This window comes from Hemibagrus wyckioides, linkage group LG25, assembly GCF_019097595.1.
Source record: "Hemibagrus wyckioides isolate EC202008001 linkage group LG25, SWU_Hwy_1.0, whole genome shotgun sequence".
In the NCBI taxonomy this organism is placed as follows: Eukaryota; Metazoa; Chordata; class Actinopteri; order Siluriformes; family Bagridae; genus Hemibagrus; species Hemibagrus wyckioides.
The window spans coordinates 12,423,966-12,445,191 of record NC_080734.1 but is presented as its reverse complement, the minus strand read 5'-3'; the positions used below and the strand labels follow the sequence as shown (position 1 = coordinate 12,445,191).

The following is a 21,226-nucleotide window of genomic DNA, read 5'->3' as shown; positions in this document are numbered from 1 at the left end:
AGGTCCAGCTCGCAGTCCCTGCTCTAATTCATCCCAAAGATGTTCTATCAGGTTGGGGTGAGAACTCCATGTCTTTATGGACCTTGCTTTGTGCACTGGTGTGCAGTCATGTTGGAACAGGAAGGGGTCATCCCCAAACTGTTCCCACAAAGTTGGGAGCATAAAATTGTCCAAAATGTCTTATGCTGAAGTTTTAAGAGTTCCTTTCAGTGGAACTCAGGGGCCAAGCCCAACACCTGAATTCAATGATTTGGAGGGGTGTCCCAAAACGTTTTGCAATATAGTGCTCAAATGTGCTGGCTTAAATGACCTTCAGCAAGCAGTTGTTTCCTTGCAACAATACAAAAAGCTTTCCTTATACAGAATATAGTTTGCATGCTTTACTTTAGCCACATGGGAGGTACACTTGATAGTTAATTGGAGAACATAAAGAATTAAACGAGACTAATCATGTGTGAAAAATAACCCACATACAAAAGCTTTCTTTAAAAACGCCATATTTAATGAATTATTTTTACACGTTTATATTCCTGTATACTTTGATCCCTTACAGTGCGCTGACCCATGAGGCACTTATACTGCCGAAGGTATTTTGGAATAATTAATCAGACCCAACAGGATAATAATAAAAAAGTGTGATTTAAAAAAGTGTTATACAATGAGTAAATCCATTCGTTGCTTACATGTGAACCCCTTATTAGCAAAATATGAATTCATGAACAGACCAAAATGAAAAGCATTTTAGTAACTGTACCCCAATATGGGTTTCTCATGAAATGATTACAGGTAATATGCATACATTAATTTAATGTTTTATTCAAATGCTAGTGTATTCTTGACAATCCTCAGGTTGGGCACAAGTGTATACTGTATTTGCAGTACCCTGAAGATGTACAAAAAACAAACAGAAAAAAAAAAACAGTCACTTCTAACAGACTGGATGCAACCACAAAATGAATACTGCCGTTCTTGATTTCTTTGCAGGTCTATACAGAGAAATGAGTTTCTTTAAAAAGCAAAAAGTCAAAGATGCATTACTAACAAAGCCAGAGTGTGAGCAAGTTCACAAGTCGCTATAACACTTCTAAATAATCCTCTTTCTTTTATTTGCTGCACTTCCACTTGTGGCCCCTCCAGTAACTGCAGGGGATCTTTGCCTCAGTTTCCTGGGTCCTAAGACATCAGGGTTGGATAAGGCCTCTTCTATGACTACTTCAGTCTGTCTTCTTTTTTTCCTCACTTTTACCATAGCTGAAGAGGCTTGTTTGTTCTCTAACTTGGACAAAGTTTTATTTTGGACATCAATTCCAGTGACTTCTGATGACGGAGCTGGGCTCTCTGTGTTCGAGTGTTCTTCCACTAGAGACTTCTCCATCACATTTGAGGCTCCTGTTGCACTGCCTTTTTCCATTTCTTTGTTTTGGACTTGCGGATCTAAATTACCATCTGTTAGCAGTTCAGCGGATTTAAAGACTTCGGTAGAACTTGATCGAGATGTTCTTATGTCATTTGTGAGCTTTACGGTGTCAGTCTTGCCGAAGGACTGCAACACAATCTTTGGCAATGATCGTTTTTCTGCAAAGGCAGACAATTTATATAGTTAGCATGCTGTGATCTCATGGTCATTCAAAGGCAGATATGTTCAAAGCTGCCTTTTAGAAATACAGACATTTCTATTAGTACTCCAAAGTGCATTAAGAGAAAAAGAAACCTAATTTAAAAAGTTAACAAAAAAATAGTAATGAAACAGCAATGACATGAAGAGTAAATAAAATATATACTACTCTGGTTAGTACAAGGTATGTTTGGGGGCACATTTATATTTTTACACATGTTCACATTCCCACACAATTTTGGACAGTCTGCTCATTTAACTTGACCTAGTTCCATGTTTAAACTATTTCAAAAAAGACAGTACATATCGCTCTTATGCACAGAATTGAAACTTTTTCTACACAGCACCTTGATCAATGAGACCCACGTGTGTATGCACTGCTGTAAAAATGGACATTGATAAATCCTTCACATCCTAATCAACTCTGTCCTCGCATCCCAAATCACTAGATTTGGTAAACAACTTCCCTTAAAAGGGAGATTTTTATAACCACGTGTGCAATCTATTTGGAAAACCTGTGATATCATGAAGCTCACTCATTATTGTTGTTTTCTACTGCTGTATTTGGAAATGTAAAGTATTGCGGCATGATCATTATAAAACTCTTGTTATTCTCAGCAAACATTCCATGCACAAAGCTGCATGTACCTCAAGCAAATAATCAACCCGGTCGATCTTTTGCTGTGCCTTTTATGGTCATATTTTTCATTATATCTGTGTCATCTATCTGTAACTTCTTGTGAGCACTACAGTCAGCGATTACAATAATGCTCACACTAATGACTAAGTGGGTTCAGAGCTCCTTATAATCACTCTTTCATCAAAAACACTTGCTTACTACTAGGAGTTTATGCATACACTTGCTCAGAAGTAGTTCTAAATATACACACATAATAATACAGCATTGTAGAGGAGTACACAAGGTCGTTAAATGAGACCCGTTCCTCTACAAGCCAGGGTGCAAGGCACATTAACAACAACAGAAAACAAACACATTACTACATCTGACACATACCTGCTGGCTTCTTCTCTGTTGAGACAATTTTCTCTTGATGGGTTTTGCATAATGGAGGTAGGACAGTGGGGTTCTGTGCGATAACTGTCCGCACCAACTCCTCTAAAATATTTAACAGAGGAAACAGTTAGTAAGGTTGCTAAACTGGCAGTACTGCTGTAAGACCATTAATGGATGAAGTCCCACAACTGCAACCTGAGATGTTGTGTTATTTAGTGCTTGCTTGTTATAATAATGAAGGTTTTTCTTTTCAGTGTAGTATATTTTCTACATGTCGCCAATGAAGAGCAGCATAATTTGTGTATTGTAGGTCATGTTATTTTGCGGGTGTAATTTCCTTTAGCATGGAAATATTTCCATATTGCAGAACATGGTGGTGTAAATTAAACTAGCATTAAAAACCTGGAAGTATGACAGGATATCATTTTGCGGGATATCATCACATCCACTATACTTTATGATCAAACTTCACCCAGACAGAGGTAGACCATGATGTTACGTTTACATGCTACCAGAACTTTGTTTTTCTTTAACCTTTTTAAAGCTGTGAAAAATCTACTGTTATTTGCAGTCTACTTTTATTCTAATTATTAATAAAAAAGGGAAATAAGTTATTTAATAAAATCTTTAAAAACTTACTTATTGAAACAATATTATTATCTAGCGAATCAGACTTTACTCAACCAAATTATACTCTGTATTTACCTGGTTTAACCAAAGGTCCACCCACGGTGTGATTGCCTGGTGAATCAGGACTTTCGTCCACAGCCTCTGTAAAAATCCCATGGGAATAGTGAGGGTCACCAAATGCTTCATAAATATAATTAAACGATTACCGTTAAAACTATTTAATCATGGCAAAGACTCAGATCATGGCTGCACTGTTAATTATTCATTACTGAAATCTAAAATAGCTTGAAAATAACCAGCTTTACTGCACTGTTTCATTTTAACTTGAAAGCAGCTATTACTTTCACTTTGTACATTATAAACCTATGGTCAGCTGCAGGATAATTCGCACCCTTAGTAAAGGGTTGTGTAAAGTTCTCACACTTTAATGTGAGAGAATTAACCAATAACTGAAATCTTTATTTTTAAAAAAATATATATAATTACTGGCCTGTACTGTGTACTTTGCTGTTATATTGCCAAAGGGAGATAACAGACAGGGTCTTCTCCTATAATGACTAGTTTAGTCTAAAATTGTGTACATATTTCGTATTTGTGTATATGTTTGCACCAGACACCAAGACAAATTCCTAGTACTGTAAAGTGCTCTTTGCTGACCCTTTACTGTACCTGGCAATAAAAATTTCTGATTCTGATTACACTGGAAAAAAACCTCTTTAGTAATTAATCTGAGACTCCTCAGTACAAAATTTCTCCAGGTCCTCAGGATCCTAGGTCCTGTCTTATTTGTGAGTTCTCAATTCATTTAACTGAAGTGAAGATGTCAAAAACTTGTGGAATTCATTTTTGTGTCAAAGTGCTTATGTCTGTGGGTAGATGCAAGCAAAGGCTAGCATTCAGGTGGCAGCTAAATGTATATTTGGCAACCCCAAAATGCGTACCATCTCTCTTTAACCTTCTTCCTCACTCTGTGTGTGGAGGCAAAAAAAAAAAATCCTCATGCCTGCTTCCTGGCAGGTTAATTACAGTTCTGGGTATTTAAAACTTCTTAATTGTTGCCCTAACAGTGCATATGGGCATTTTCAGGCATGTAGCTATTTTTATAGCCATTGTCTGATTTATAAAAGGTCAACACACCTTTTAGGAGTTCTGTTAAGACTGCAGAGCCTCTTTAACAGCTTAATGTTTTTAATTAACTTCCTACTTACAGACGTTTCCTAATTTTATGCCATTTGCTAATAAAGAATTTTTACAATTCCTTTTCAGTATTCTATAACACTATGTGTAGACATTATGTTCCAGACACCTCCTATAAAACTTTAAATGAGATCTGTTAGTGTGTTAAACATTCAGCACTACCTGTGGCCATGAAGTTTTTTTTATAATGTGTACTCTGTTGAAAAATTCTGGCACGAACAACTTAAACACTACAGAAACACTTTGTACTTTTAATACCCTAATAAGCCACTCACTGCCCTAAAATAGTAGGCAGTTAAATGAGTGGACACTAAAGCTTAGTTTGTATTAAACCACACACAATGTGCACTGATTAATCACATTCAGCTCCTGGAGATTTATATGGAGATGGAAGAATGTCTCAGTGAATGAGGTAAACCATGTGTTGTAGATCTGGTGTTTATATGGTAAACAAAACTAAACAATAAATAAATAATAATCTGTTGCAGAGAAGACATCTGTAGGCAGTAGGTAGTCAGTTCTGGATGCTAAGCCCAGAAATGATAAATACGATGAAGTGTATAATACTAACCTGTGGCAAGAACAGGAGGCTGCCGCAAGGACTTTTTGGATCTTTTGCGTATATAATTAGGGGCTTTCCAGAGTCCAAAACGTGGTGGGAGTCTGTTGCCATCACTGTCTACCCGTCGACGGTTTACTAGAGGTCCTGGAACTGATGTCTGCTGAGTTTTTTGGGAGTCGAGCTGCTTTTGCTGTGCACATTTTTTCTCCAAACGTGCCTTGTCTCTGGCCTTGCTCTTTTCTGTTCAAACGAATGGAAAAAAGAGACAGATTAACGTTATAAAAATGTGAACAGCTAACAATGCTCTCCTAAAAAGTCTCAATATTTTACTATTACTACTTTAATATGATCTCGGAAAAGTGCATTTCGTGTTGTGTGTCTCAAAGGAAGGTAGGTAATATTAGCTATTGTATAACAGACTTGCATCAGCAACAAAGCTGAAATGCTAAAACAACTGTGTGATCCTAAGACTTCATAGTGCACACAACTGATATACATCCAGAAAAAACTGCCGATATCTCATGATGCTACTACATATCTTACCAGATAGTTCTGCAATCTGGCGGAGATAGGAAGACTGTCTCTGAAGTAGGGCTTTTTTCCTTTCCTCTAAGCACTGGCTCCGGTCCTTGAGAGCCGAAATCGTGAGTCGAGCCTGCATCCAAGCCAGAGCGCACCTTGTTAAACTGATTTACTCTACAGGAGTCTAGTAATGAGATCACCTTAAAACTGAGATATTCTCAGTATATTACTAATTTAAGCCCCCTTACATCATTACTAACCTGATTTAGAATGTCGTGGTTGCACATTCGGACTCGTTCCTCAACGTTCAGTGCTTTTTTCAGCGCAGCGAAGGCATGACGCATTTCATCTCTGCGAAGACGCTCTTTTTCAGTGTGATTCAGACGTTTTTCTAGCTCATGCACTGGCACATCTCTTGAATTCCTTATAAGGTTTGTGAGATGCTTAATCTGTTAAAAGAAAAAGAAAGAAAAAAAAGATAAATTGCAATTTCTATTTCATTCATTCACTTGTAATATGTGAAAATATTCTTACCTTTTTTTTCAATTTAGCTGTTCTGATTTTATGGTGAATCTCATTGCTGTGTGAATAATGTACATTGATCAGATATAAATCATTGCATAAGATTAGAAAAATATGAGCTGTAATAAAAATGTTCCACTCCACTATTGACAGTGGTTTGGCCTGAGGATTTCTGCTATTGTTTGACCATATTATTTGTAAATCACTGTAAATAATAATAAAATGTATAATACATAAAAAAATATGTAAAATCCATAAAATAGATAAAAATGTTAAAAGTAAGTGCTAGCTGCCAGAAGCAACACTGGAAATCATACTGAGGTTTGAACATTTATCATGTTTATAAACCTTTTGCCGTCATCGTCCTCAAACGACTCAACGTCATCATCATCATCTTCAGTCGACATGTCCATCTAAGATTCAAAAGTAAATATAACTTTCATTTTTTCAAAGATGCATGCATGCCCAGAGCCTTATTGCATCTGGTAGGTTATTGGTCATTTTTAAATATTAAAACTGAGCCACTTACAGTGTCATCTGTAGTTTCACTGTCACTAGTGGAGTCATAACTGGAATCCTCTTCAACACTAGAGTTCCCATCACCATCGCCACTTGAATCGGCCTTATCTTTGTCAAACTCAAATGGAGCTTCATCTTCACTTATGTTCACCACATCCAGAACAATGTCTTCGTCATCAGACAGCTCTGTCAGTGTGGTCTTAGATATGTTTAGCGGATGTGCTGTAGGCGTGGAGTTCACAAGTGTCTGATGATCCAGTAAAGAGCATGGAGCATTACCAGCAATGTCAGCATTCTCATGATTGTCTTCAGCATTCAGTGGAGCTGTGGAGTTGGGCTTGGCTGGATTATTATAAAACTCCATATGAGTGAGGACTTGTGAACTATTTTTAGAGCCCACACCCTGCTTATTTAGGTCTTGTGGAAATTCTGTCACTGGCTGATTCATACAGGGTTCCTCTTTATTGATAGGTAGTAAAATATCTTTTGAGACAATATGCTGTTTATCAATATCAGGCATGGTGCATGTGTGTCTCCCTGGTGAGTCACTGCATGATTCTATTTCTGTAGATATAATGTAATTACTAGTAGAGTCAAGCCTTTGTTCCGTGATAGGAATGTGTTTGAGAAATGTATTCTCTGCTGTTTGATTGTTTAAAGTTTCTATTCTACTGATACGTAAAGTGCTATTATCAGCTAGAAGCCCTTGGTCCTTCATGTCAGGCTCATTACCAGCCATGTCCATACATGGTGTGTTATTTGGCTCATTTTTAATGTGAACTGAAGGACAATCTTCTTGAAACATAACTTGTTCACTGCTATTATGGGAGCCAGAGAATATCTGTGTTGGTTCATTATCGTCAATTTTTATAATGGGAATTAAGAACGGTGGCTCTTGTTTGGTAATATTTGCATTTGTGAATGGATCACAGTCATTTTCTTGGTCACTACTGGATATGCTAGAATCAAGATAAAGTTTCTGTTCATCAGCAGGAGCGCTTTTAGAACACACATCATCTTTAGGTGGCAAATCCTTGTTGTGAATGAGGGGAGTCTCTTTTTTATTAAAACACAGATTAACTACTTGAGGCTCTTCATCACAGCTACTAAAGTTAGCTTCTGTTGTTGTGGTCTTTGACTCACTGGCTTCCACTGCAGGTGGGATTTCATCCTCCTCTTCATCGGCAGAGTCTATCCACAAAATTCGCTCTGCTCCATTGGGTGGCCAATCATCCATATCCATATCCATATCACTTGTGTGTACCATCACAGCACCGTCAGGTGCCCAGTTGTACTTGCTTGGCGACAGTGTATTTTCTGACTCAGAGAAGTGTTCCTCAGACTCCTCTTTGATAATACTTTCTGAGGGAAGGTCCATGCTACTCTGGCTTAAACCGGAGTTTGATGTTTCAAAAAGATCTGGATTGGAAATGCTTTCTGAAACTTGACCATTTTGTTCGAGGCTGGGGGAGCAACTCTGTACGATAGATTTCCTAATACTTTCATCATTCTGCGGGATTTCAGCTGGATGAAAAGCAGCCGAAGTGACATTTGCAGGAACAGCTGGCACAGCAGTGTGAAAGAGTTTAATCAAGGTGAAACCTCCAGGAAGTAGCACAGTAGGAGAAGTGTCAGCAGAGGGTTCAGGAGACTTAACACCATGCTCTGATCGTACAGGCTTCCCTCCATTAGGCGGGCATATTCGAAAAGAGAATGTCCCTGTTTTACCTGGAAAACTCGACTGTAAATTAAAGGCTGACATGCCACTGGCAATGTTCATGCCACTCTTTGCTGACAGAGAGAGCACTTTGGGTGAAACCTCCGACAAAGGCTTGGGCACAATTTTTGATAAAGGAGTAGAGATCAAAGGCATCTGCAGAGATCTGGTGTCTTTTGGCAGGCATGTGTTGTCTGCTGTTTGTAGAACTTGTGAAGTGCTACCTATAGAGCCAATGCAGGAGAAGAGAGACAAGCATTATTTAAGTAACAGAGTAAAAAGCACAAAGTACAAATTTATAGCTTTGTTACACCTTAGAAATAAAACTTGCACCTATCAAAGTGCAACCACTTAACCTGGATCTTAATAAACTACGCTCCTTAGTTAAATGATCAAATATGTAAATATTCTTAAGGACATTTCTACGGACCTGCTAAACTCAAAATAGTTAAAAACGGAATAAGATTCTATACAGGTTACGTAACAAGTAACGGTTCCCATGTAAATCGATCTTTCTACTATGTAATGTTGAATATCTAAAACAAAGTTTAAAAATACTATATGACTGGAAACATGAAAGTGCACAAACCTTCACTGACAGAACTAGGCTGTGGCTGAACATGAGGCTCAGTGCTGATGGGCTTTAGTTGGATCATTTGGCCATTGTACTGACATAAAAAGTTTGACCCTGGAACAGGCTGCAGAACCACTTGCTGGCCAGGTGGGAGGGTGGAACTAGAAACAGTTTCTGCTGAAGGAGCAGCTGCAGAGTTGGAAGGTGTTACTGGCACAAGAACAAATCTGGTGCCATCAGGCACAATGGGAGTTTTGCCAGGGGGTGGGCCTAAGTGGGATAACAGAAATAGCTTCCTTTAAAAATGCTATGTTCTTAAAGCAAAAGAAAAATGGTTTTACAAGCAACATGTATACTTAATATTGCAAGCAATCAATGAATTAATTGCTAGCAATAAGACCACTTTATATTTCACAGTAAAAGGGAATGTTTTGAAGATTACAGATTCATTATTCTGAGAACGTGGGTCCTTCACTGGTCAGCTGTGCAACTGGTCCATACATCAAAGCATACTATGTCCAAAGGTTACAAAACATTATATAAAAGTCAAGTAAGCATACATATTATTGGTAGTCAGTCCTTCTAATAACGGTTTTCATGCACTGCTTCAAATGATGTCAAATGTATGAAAGGCAGCTCATATTTCTGACTAGAGGAAATAACAGCCAACATGGTCAGTAAAAGTTGTTGACTTTTCTACAGTCCAGCAGTGTCTGTCTGTATCCGGCCTTATAAAAGGTGAGAAAATTCATTATAGATTGAAATTATTTGCGTTGTTACATAAAACATTACTTACCCACACTTTTCATGGCTTTCATGTGACTAATGTCTGATCTTTTGTTTTTGGATGTGGTGTTAGGCTCAGGTGCACTGGCTTGGGAACTTGGCTTGAGAGGGGCTTTGGGAGGACAAGCTTTGGTGACATCACCTACATCTTTAGTCTGACCTACAGGCAGTAGCCTGCCAGTGACGAAAGCTGCAAAGCGATTCACTGGATGTAAAGCTCCAAGTTGGCCCAAAAGGACTTTCGCTTTAGCATATGATTTGCCATTTACCTGCAATTGAGACACAGAAGACGTCACTTAGACATCAGCAAAAAGAAAAGGGAAAGACGGTCAATTGTTTAACAAGTGTCTCAATTTTTTAGACAATTTACCTTAATTAGACCATGAGAAGGGCCTCCAGGTTTCTTTTTATATGCCGTGAGACAACCAACAGTTGCAGCATGGGTAAGGAAGGGCAAAGACCTTAACAGTCTCTTAGAGAGGAGATTTTTTTGTTGCTCTTCCTCCAATGCACTACTCATTCTCCTAGAATCAGTGTCCTCTGTTGCTGTGCAAGAGATAAACAGCATTAATATCATTTACAGGAAGTCACATAAGCTGACAAAATTTTATTATTATACAATGGAGGCTCTATCTTTGCCCAAATGTTTTCCATATTGTCAAAAACACTGTTACCTCTCTGAGCTTGTGTTTCACAGGTTTTTGATACTTTGGTTTCAACACCTTTCACTCTTTGTTTTTTCATCGTCTTCTTCACTGGCGGCTGCAAGTCATCAGTCATCTCCTTTTCATCCGCCCGGGAGATGCACACCTTGTAAGTAATTGTAGAGGACCTGTCTTCTCCTTTGATGATAGTAGAAAGAAGCTGTATTTTGTACATGCCAAAGCAGAAAGGCTCGGACAGGAGGTTGCTGTTCATGCGTCGGAACAGCGTGTTCAAAACCAAACTCCGATGAGGCTCCCAGTTACACTCAGACAGGATTTCCAGCAGTTTAGTAGGCTTGGGCTTTGCTGGACTCTCAGTGGGATTTGTTTCTAAGTAAGACAAAATGTAATGAAATGAACATATCACTTAGTACAACAGTGGATCTTCAACTGATACTGACTTGTTTGGGTAAACTGGGAGCACACAACAGGAAATCCTGTAGACACTTTTTCAGTTATCTATTGTGTCTGTGGTGAATTTACACAAGGTGTATTATAAAATAATTAGCACATTTTATAATATTCATTACTTACATTCCATAAAAAAGTCTCACACCAATCAGAACTCAGATGAATATGAAAAAATGACCTGATCTCACCAGTAAAACACTAAACCACTCACTACATTACAGTACAGTTTAAAGAGTAGCCACTAAAGATTACTGTTATCTATTTTATTACAACACAGATATGATATGCACGTATCTCTATAGAGTAAGCATAGTGTTCTTAACAAGTGGCCAGTGGGTGTATATTTCTGTGTCTACCATTAAGAAAATTTAGAATTGATGCGTGCTTATTTAGTGACATACTCTATCACAATTCATCTAACATTTAGAAATATGGTGCCAAAATAAATAGGATTTCTACAATTTGTCATGGGTGATTTTATATAACTGGCTAATTTTGCATGAGGGCACAATATGATGAAATTCAAGACCACATATGCCAACCTGATGTTATCTGAGAGGAAGCCAGATTAGATGCTTCTGCAATTTCATTCTAGAAAGGAAAAGGCACAATGTCACTTCAAGGGTAAACATCGAGGTATGAAAAGGAAAGGAACATTTGATCATTCTGTACATGGCATAACACTTACAAGCTCTTCATCTTCTGTCATTTCTTTTTTGCTGGGGAACATGTGTATCTGAGGTGGTGGATTACTGTTGTACTCTCTCACACGAGCACATGTCATCATACTCTCAAAATACAGATACACAGGATCTTTATCTTCCTCCCGCACCTAAAACCAAGCATGCCAGACCATCTTCAACAAAAGATCACTTGCTACAGTTCTTTTACTGCAATCAAAGTGTGGATTGCATAGCATCTTTACATCTGAGTACAGCAAAAACAAATTGGGAATCATTAACAATTTACTATTCACCTGATTAGAGGAATAGTTTAGACTGGTATGTAAATGGGACACATTTTTAGAAGAACGTGGAGGAGCTGGAATAAATATTGGCTCAGGATCATGTTCTCCTGTTTTCCTTTTCCATAAGGTGGTGATACTAGGTGCAGGTGGTGGTCTGGGTTCCCTCTCTGGGTCGGCGATAGCTTTTGGGAATAAAGTGATTCACGTTATTCATCATCAGTGAGAAAGAGGACGACAATTTTTAGGTAAAGGTTCTTAGACAGGATGATGCATTTGGGTTACAGCAAGTAAGCGGTAGAGAAGATTTTAGTGAGGTTTGTTACACTTATCCTCTTTCCCACACACACAGCTAGTTCACTACATCAACGGTGTGTAGCGTGAATTCCTCCTTACTAAACTAAGTAATACAAGAGGACTTACGAAAAGCCATTACTGCACTCTTCCTTCCCCGCTGAACACTTGCTGTCTCTCTTAAAGGGTGGAGCAGAAGGACCTTGTGTTTGAAACAGCTGCATTCAAACATGCACTCAACTCTCCGGCAGTGTGTAGGCCCTCGGACTTCCCTGTGCAGGCTATCACACACGCAGCCCAAACAACAGAAATCCTCAGGACACGCATTCTCATTTTTATGGTGCATGTTGTACCTAGGCCTTTTACCTGATTTCTGAAGAGATTAAGAATGACAATTCAGGAAGGAATTCATGCATACATGTATTGATGAAGTATTGATTTAGCAACAATTAATGCAACATATGGTTATATGAAGTTTACCTTGAAATTAAGCACAGCGGTAAGAGCAAATTTTGCTCTCTCAGTAGTGATGTGTGTACGAACTTTACCATCAAACATTGCCTCTTTCTCGAACTCTTGAAGCAACACCTTGTTTTTGACTTTTACAGGGATCGTGGGACTCTGCACACTACTGATATGTCTTGCTGTCTCTGCACTGGAGTTCCATCTGCCAGGTTGTTTCTTCATTCCACCTCTAGAAACGAATCTTCTGGATTTGCTGGATTGCAGTGAAGACACTGCATGTTGATGTGCCTGAAATGAAGGTGTAAATTCTCTCTCTCTCTCTCGGTTTCCTCGTAATCTATAATGAGATCCTGCTGAAGACAAAGGTACTGCAGTGTTCGGAGATCCTCTAAGTGGAGATCTGGGCGGAATTTTGTCCGTCGGTTTGCTGCAGTCCTTCTTCGATGAGGCAGATCTAGCCTTGAGTAGACTATCCAGAGTAACCACATAACTGCTGCTTTTTGAAGGTAGCTGGTATGATACTGGTGAGGCAGAGCATTTAGAGAACACAGCAACACGGTCGCTGATTTGCTGGGCCTCGTTTTCAAGATATGCATCCAACATTTCACTGCAGAATGCTGAACTGTTTTTCAGACCTATTCAAAACACCAAAGATCTTTCATGATCAAAACTGTTCACCTGACCAGAGACATATTGCTGCTGAAATAGTTCACAAAGCAAGTCCTTACCTTCAGTTGCACTCTGTACTGTGTTGGTCTTAAATTTATCTCTCCAGCCTTTTATCTTCGTGGGATCGTTCGTCTTCCCTGTCCGTGACACAAAACATCCAGCTCCATCTAAATAAGAATAAGCGTTGTAACTATATAGCTAGAGTGTTTCTCATTATATAATCCACATAATGGATCAATTAGGGTCTAAATCTCATCTCCCGAATGAGTGTGCTGAGAGACATGTTTCTGTTGTTAAATTGGTGCAGAATATTCCTCCATTTATTTAATTCTAATAATGAGTAATCAGTTACTTGTTTTGACATGGCTTCATGTAAAACGATAGATAGATAGATAGATAGATAGATAGATAGATAGATAGATAGATAGATAGATAGATAGATAGATAGATAGATAGATAGATAGATAGATAGATAGATAGATAGATAGATAGATAGATAGATAGATAGATAGATAGACTATATTGCCAAAAGTATTCGCTCACCTGCCTTGACTCGCATATGAACTTAAGTGACATCCCATTCCTAATCCATAGGGTTCAATATGACGTCGGTCCACCCTTTGCAGCTATAACAGCTTCAACTCTTCTGGGAAGGCTGTCCACAAGGTTTAGGAGTGTGTTTATGGGAATTTTTGACCATTCTTCCAGAAGCGCATTTGTGAGGTCACACACTGATGTTGGACGAGAAGGCCTGGCTCTCAGTCTCCGCTCTAATTCATCTCAAAGGTGTTCTGTCGGGTTGAGGTCAGGACTCTGTGCAGGCCAGTCAAGTTCATCCACACCAGACTCTGTCATCCATGTCTTTATGGACTTGCTTTGTGCACTGGTGCACAGTCATGTTGGAAGAGGAAGGGGCCAGCTCTAAACTGTTCCCACAAAGTTGGACTGTCCAAAATGTCTTGGTATGCTGAAGCATTCAGAGTTCCTTTCACTGGAACTAAGGGGCCAAGCCCAGCTTCTGAAAAACAACCCCACACCATAATCCCCCCTCCACCAAACTTTTCACTTGGCACAATGCAGTCAGACAAGTACCGTTCTCCTGGCAACCGCCAAACCCAGACTCGTCCATCAGATTGCCAGATGGAGAAGCGCGATTCGTCACTCCAGAGAACGCGTCTCCACTGCTCTAGAGTCCAGTGGCGGCATGCTTTACACCACTGCATCCGACGCTTTGCATTGCACTTGGTGATGTGTGGCTTGGATGCAGCTGCTCGGCCATGGAAACCCATTCCATGAGGCTCTCTGTGCACTGTTCTTGAGCTAATCTGAAGGCCACATGAAGTTTGGAGGTCTGTAGCGAATGACTCTGCAGAAAGTTGGCGACCTCTTCGCACTATGCGCCTCAGCATCCGCTGACCCCGCTCCGTCAGTTTACGTGGCCTACCACTTCGTGGCTGAGTTGCTGTCGTTCCCAAACACTTCCACGTTCTTATAATACAGCTGACAGTTGACTGTGGAATATTTAGGAGCGAGGAAATTTCACGACTGGATTTGTTGCACAGGTGGCATCCTATCACAGTTCCACGCTGGAATTCACTGAGCTCCTGAGAGCGACCCATTCTTTCACAAATGTTTGTAAAAACAGTCTGCATGCCTAGGTGCTTGATTTTATACACCTGTGGCCATGGAAGTGATTGGAACACCTGATTCTGATTATTTGGATGGGTGAGCGAATACTTTTGGCAATATAGTGTAGATAGATAGATAGATAGATAGATAGATAGATAGATAGATAGATAGATAGATAGATAGATAGATAGATAGATAGATAGATAGATAGATAGATAGATAGATACTTTATTCATCCCAAAGGGAAATTCACAACAGTAGTACAGCACTACTCTTCGAAATGTTCAGCCACATGCAGGAAGATGCATTAACAATTTACAGCTCAAACTAATATTTTTTTTTTTTTTACACACCAGGAGAAGGTGACAGGCTCATGGGATTCATTTTATCCAAACCCTCATGAAGAGGTGGAGAAAGGGGCAAGTGCACACCAAGGTACTGCAAGTCTATAGGTAACTTTGGATCCAGAAGGCTCAACTTCATGCCAACTGTAAACATAATAAATAAACAATCTTTTTTTTTTTTTTTTTTTTTTTTAAGCACAAAAAGCGACTCTTAACATTAGACGCTCATTCTCTACACACCGTCTTGCAGGCATGGGTGAATGACCTGTCTGTGTTTTTGCTGTTTTAGATGAAGGAGTAAAATTTCCTCCAATTTGGCAATTCTTTCCGTCACAGAAAGATTGACATCTATAATAACACAGAAAAAATATAAAAACAGAGACTTGCTTTCTGGATTAGATTTGCAGCCTTCTAAAAATAATTTCACCAGACTACTTATCTAGTCGAAAATGAACAAGGTTTTATATAAAAATGCACGTCTTCATACCTTCAGCTTCATGATTATCTGACGGACCATGTGTTGGAGATGGTGAAGGCATAGACGATTCACTTTCCTTTTTGTTTTCAACAGGAGTATTTAAGGCTTCCTTTGGAACAAGAGACAAAGGAACAAACTGTCACCTCAACATATTATAGTTAAAACATAAATACATTCACAAGATAAGTCACAAATCACATTAATTTAAAATATCGGAAAATCCTACCTTTGCAACAAAAGATACAAACAACATTCCCTCCACATCTTCAAGGTCTGGGTGCAAAGGAACGCTAGGCGGCACAACTGCAGGAGGGGGTTTTGTATACTTTGTCTTAGACCACCGTTTAGATTTAGCTTTCCTGCGCCTCTGAAAACGTCTAAGTCTAAACAGGTGGCCTGGTTTTCGCTCATGTACTTGACTACCATTAAGGAAAGGTGGTCCAGGCATGGAAGCAGCAGCAGACTTTATTTGCCCTGGAGTCTGAGGACTCGGAGCAGACATGGATGATTCTGTAGGTGAGTCACTGTCTTTGCAGCCTATGTGAGAACTAACATCATGCTCAAAAGACTCAGAAGATTTAGAATTTTCAGTGCTACTTATGGGAGGAACCGGTTCATCAGCACTTGGCAAGGGTTCTTCTAAAGGCACAGTTACACTTGTTTCAAATTCCAAAGGTGCCACATGCTCATTCAGCACAGGTTCCGCTGGACATTTATACACCCCGGTTTCATTTCCTCTGTCATTTTCACTGCAGTCGGTATCATTTGAACTACTTAAAATGGCATTTTTCATTTTAGTCAAGATGCCGTCTCCCTCTTTACGAGTTTCTGTTTCTGCAGAAAGACCTCTTTTTCTGAAAGGAAAGAGAAAATGCAACTGTTTAATCTGAACTTATGTGAACACACTAATTAAAATTAAATCAAAGCCAAGAACCAAAACTTTCCCAAAATAAAGAAATTCACTAATCAGGTTTCAAAATAAAATAAAATCCCAAATTAAAAGTGTGCCAAAAGGTTTCTCAACAATCATATGAAAAAATTCAGCTACCTGTTGTTTTGAATACAGGTCGAGATGGTGCTTTTTACTGCACCCTCTTTCCTTTTTCCACTGAGATTCCGGGCCAAACTTAGAAAAGGAGATCGAAAGTGTGATCCAACAGAAGAGCAGGGCTTGAGTTTGTCTTGCAGCAAACGAATACTCTGGCTGTCTTCTCTGAAGGCCATTGCAAAAGGGTTACAGTCAATTTTAAGCTGAGTGATCTGAGGGTTCTGGTAGCTGGTAACTGCATAAAACTCTGTTTGAGGGAAGCTAAATATCTTAACTTTTGGACTATCGAGTACAATAGTCCCACCTGAATCTGGATCGAAAGGTACAATACGCAGCCGTGGTAGATAACGGTGCATTGCACGCAAAAGCACACAGCCGTCTTGGTCCGTGGAGTCATTGGTTAGCTTTACTTTGTAAAAGGACACAGGGCTATCCATCCACTGTTGGCCCAGGGCTGGCGACTCTGGGTGAACACATATCTGTCCCTGCACATGAGGCTCGTCCACTGCAACAGGCTCCCAGGACTTTCCATTCCATTTGTAGGTAAAATCATCTAAAGGCATGATATCCATAACCAGAAAGTACTTCCTTTGTGGATCTAATCCACTCAGCCTAAAGCGACAGCAGGGGAACATCCGCCGGCCTTGCTTTGTGAGGATCATCTCTGTGCCCAAGCTGTGAAACCGACTCCAAACCGATTCATTCTCCAGAGTAACTTTAATGCCACTGCCTGTGTGACTTTCTTGGGTTGAGCTTTGAGTAAGTGTAATTGGGGACAAAGTAACTTGTTGGTTTGTCTGGTTTCTGCCACACTTGCCAATTTCGCCTGGCTTCAAAACCAGAGACACCAAGTGTGGAGTGGAGATAAGACATGCCTCTTCTGTCAGTCTCTCCTTTTCCAGTGTGAGTTCAGTTCCATCACCCTCCATGGTGCAAACCCTATTATGCCACAGTCAGTCCTGTAATGAGCAGTCTGATTGTCTTATCTGGGAGCCAGACTTTGTTTGCTGGACATTCTATACACATAAAAAAACAAACAGAATGATTGAGGTAAGGCTTATCAACAATGATAAAACACGTAAATATGTTTAAAATCAATAACATCTGGTACCAGGGTCTTTCTCCATCAGATAGACTGTTCTCACATAATATTTCAGTTTGTAATTACTGAAAGTAGTCTAGGAGTTGCTATTAATTCATTCATTTTTCTTCAGTGTTACTGCTGTGTTCAGAACAGACCACCAGCTAAAACCAACCAGGCAACACCAGTCTTGGTTAAGGCTCTGGGTTGTTGATCAGAAGGTTGAGGATCAAGCCCCAAAACTGCCAAGCTGCCACTGTTGGCCAATTTAGCAAGGCCCTTAACTCTCTCTGCTCCAAGGGCACTGCATCATAGCTGCCCCTGCACTCTGACCCCAACTTCCTCAGCTGGGATATGCAAAAAAAAGAATTCCACTGTGTTGTAATGTATTTGTGGTGATAATAAAGGCTTCTTCTTATAGTCAGAAATTGATCACCAGTGGAGGCTAGACCACGAATAAAGATGTACTAACAATGCAGATAGGTCTCAAAGTGGCCACTGCATTGTCACTTGCTGTACTATGAAGTCAGCAATATGAGTTCCTACTACTGTTTGCCATGTTAGCCTGGGTAGAGCACCTAGCATTCAAGATTTGACAAAGAATCTGTTTTCTTGTCACTAAAATTAAATGAATGTGTCTGTGTCATTAATGCATTAAGAGTCATCCAAATATCAGTTCAATCAGGGTTTGTGTGTTACTTTTTCATTGATGAACATCTTGGTAAAGATCCTGTAATGCAGCAGATGGACTGGTCAGGAAGTGCACTTTTAATACAGGCTCATCCATCTATACGACATTGTCAAAAGTTTTGGGACACCCCTCCAAATCACTGAATTCAGGTGTTGTTTTTCAGGTTGGGCTCGGCCCCTTAGTTCCAGTTAAGGAACGCTTCCATAAGACATGGATGAGTCTCCGCTCTAATTCATCCTAAAGATGTTTTGTCAGGTTGAGGTCAGGACTCAAGGTGAAGTTCCTCCACACCAAACTCACTCATCCATGCCTTGCAGTCAAGTCTTTATGGACCTTGCTTTGTGCACTGGTGTGCAGTCATGTTGGAACAGGAAGGGGTCATCCCCAAACTGTTCCCACAAAGTTGGGAGCATGAACTTGTCCAAAATGTCTTGGTATGCTGAAGCATTAAGAGTTCCTTACACTGGAACTAAGGGGCCCAAGCCCAACTCCTGAAAAACAACACCTGGATTCAACGATTTGGAGGGGTGTCCCAAAACTTTTGGCAACATAGTGTATGTAATTCGTTAGATTTGTGTCAAGTCATTGTAAATGCTTGCAAAATAGCCAACATCTTAGAAGAAAGATCATGGCATAGAAAAGTGCTCACTGCTCTTCTGCTGTCAACTTAAAGGCAATCTCCGCAAACACATGGAGAGATTTCAGCTTTACAATGTGTAACCTCTGTTACGTGATCTTATATGAAGATTTACGCGTAATACTCAGGCCAAAAATTAAAGCTAAGTAGAAAACAGATAAGAAAGTAGAAAACATGAACGCATGCTGGTTAGTCTGAGAGACAGAACAACAAACATCCAGCAGTTTTCCAGCTGTGTACGGTTAATTACGTTACGTTACGTTAGTGCGTTTGTTTCAATATATAAAACCACAATGTAACATAATACTTTTAACTAGCTCGCTAAACATACTATGAAACTAACATGGACAAGAAACATACACACAAAGACACACACACACACATCTGCGGTATAAACATCGTCACGATCCTTGTATTAGAACAGAAAAGGGGAAAACGAAGAATTGACGTAAAGTCGCTGAGTACAACAGGACTGTTCCAATATGTACTCAATTATAAGTATTTCAAGTGAGTATGTCTTTAGAAACATTAACATTTGTGCACGATGGTTGGAAATTGTCTTAGCTGCCTGGTGAGTTGGTTAGCTACCTAGCTAGACGAATAAGCAGCTAACTAGCGCTGCTAGCCAGCCACTCCTCGCAAAAACAAACCCAAGAGCAAGGTTTCCTGCTAATACACGTGCAAGTACAATAACCATCTGTCAAACTGTGCACTATTTCTACTTTCTGCGGTTAGATGGAGCAAATAAAGCATGGCGTTACCGTGCGAGCCGCGAAAAGCTGGACAACTTCGACGAAGAACCCAAACTCACCAATGGTGGCTTGTTCGCAGATAAAGCACAAGGGGCGCCGAACGGACCCAACTGCGCATGCGCACCAACTACACGGCGCGTACTTCCCGCACAAGGTCCGACTGGAAGCGGGAATTATGGCTGTTCCGCGGTTTTCACACGCTTTAAGGGAAAATCAAAAAGCGCGCACGAATCTCGTGGCCCCGAGTTCTTCTACGCGCACGTGTTTCCGAGACTTGCCTCTCATCGTCTGCATGGCGAATGTGTTGAAAGTGCTCCACGAGTTTCTTCGCCTTGTTTTTTTTTGGGCTTCGTTGTCTCTCAGTACCGAACTGTACCGTGCATCATGTCTGTAGCGCGTGCACACACACTCTCTCTCTCTCACACACACACACACACACACATGCGTGCGCTGCCTACGGGCGTGACGTCAGCGCAACCATGGCGGCTCTCGGAGGTGGAGAGGCTTTCATAATCGATCTGCTGTTCATTGAGTTAATCCTCTATAAAGTTCCTCTATAAACGTGGGATATTTAACTATTTGTAGAAGTTACCGTGATAAAAAAAAAAACACTCTCTCCATACAAGCTAAATAAAAAGTTTCGCACGTGACCTGCATGACTGCCGGTGTGCATTAATCTAGAGAGATGGTGTACTGGTCGCCAGTTTGCATATTATTACTGTATCAAGCACAGGGAACTTTATACAATGGGGGAAAAGTCACCTTTGACCTACAGGATATACCCAACATGAACAACATATGCATTATTTATCAGTTATTGATGGGTAATTACATTATGTTTAGTTAATGAAAATGATTGTAGGTCCCTTAAAAATAATAATGATATTAATCACTAAAGAGATGCCTAGGCTTAATGCATGCTGTAAATAAATTGTGACTGCTGCATTTAGTAAAATGTTTGTTTTGTAGTCAAGGCATCAAAGTGGCTTAAACCACATCCTAATTTGTGATAAAGCCATATATGTACAGCATACTCGTATCGCTACCTGTTTTAAAATGAAAGTACCGAAAAAATTATATTATCTCTGGACATCAGGCTGGTCTTTTGCTGTCCTTGTGGAATAAATTGGTATAAATGCAAATATGAGCTCTCTGCACTAAATATACCTTTACATCTAGGGTTTAAAAAATATGAAAGTTAGCTAATGGTTGATTAGATTCCCGTAAAATTTCAAGGCTTTTGTAAATACACTGTATGGTCAAAAGTTTGTGAACATCTGACCATCATAATCAGATGTGCTTTTTAAGTTAAGTTAAACAAGTTAACTTTATTTGTCACATATACATTACTGCACAGAGAAATTCTTTATTCGCATATCCCATCCTTGGGGGTTGGGGTC

The 21,226-nt window shown here is 39.8% G+C and overlaps 1 protein-coding gene across 5 annotated transcripts; it reads right to left on the bottom strand.

Annotated features, from left to right (window-relative positions):
* Positions 1-498: 498 nt before the first annotated feature.
* Positions 499-20,241, bottom strand: magl (MAX dimerization protein MGA-like). Of its 5 annotated transcripts, none has more exons than XM_058379397.1 (25): positions 19,836-20,241; positions 16,666-17,681; positions 15,844-16,471; positions 15,627-15,726; positions 15,380-15,487; positions 15,149-15,283; positions 13,226-13,333; positions 12,513-13,132; positions 12,162-12,405; positions 11,751-11,923; positions 11,463-11,606; positions 11,317-11,365; positions 10,334-10,693; positions 10,030-10,205; positions 9,670-9,928; positions 8,889-9,143; positions 6,593-8,523; positions 6,412-6,476; positions 6,076-6,121; positions 5,802-5,990; positions 5,563-5,674; positions 5,029-5,259; positions 3,336-3,401; positions 2,631-2,732; positions 499-1,575 (listed from the first exon to the last, which is right to left on the bottom strand). In XM_058379397.1, exons 2-25 carry the CDS (start codon positions 17,592-17,594, stop codon positions 1,085-1,087), a joined length of 7,521 nt encoding a protein of 2,506 aa, XP_058235380.1. In that variant the 5' UTR covers positions 17,595-17,681; positions 19,836-20,241; the 3' UTR covers positions 499-1,084. The 5 variants fall into 5 exon arrangements, with proteins under 5 accessions (XP_058235380.1, XP_058235382.1, XP_058235381.1 ...); XM_058379399.1 differs by having other exon boundaries at positions 10,030-10,199; XM_058379398.1 differs by having other exon boundaries at positions 19,886-20,241.
* Positions 20,242-21,226: the final 985 nt, after the last annotated feature.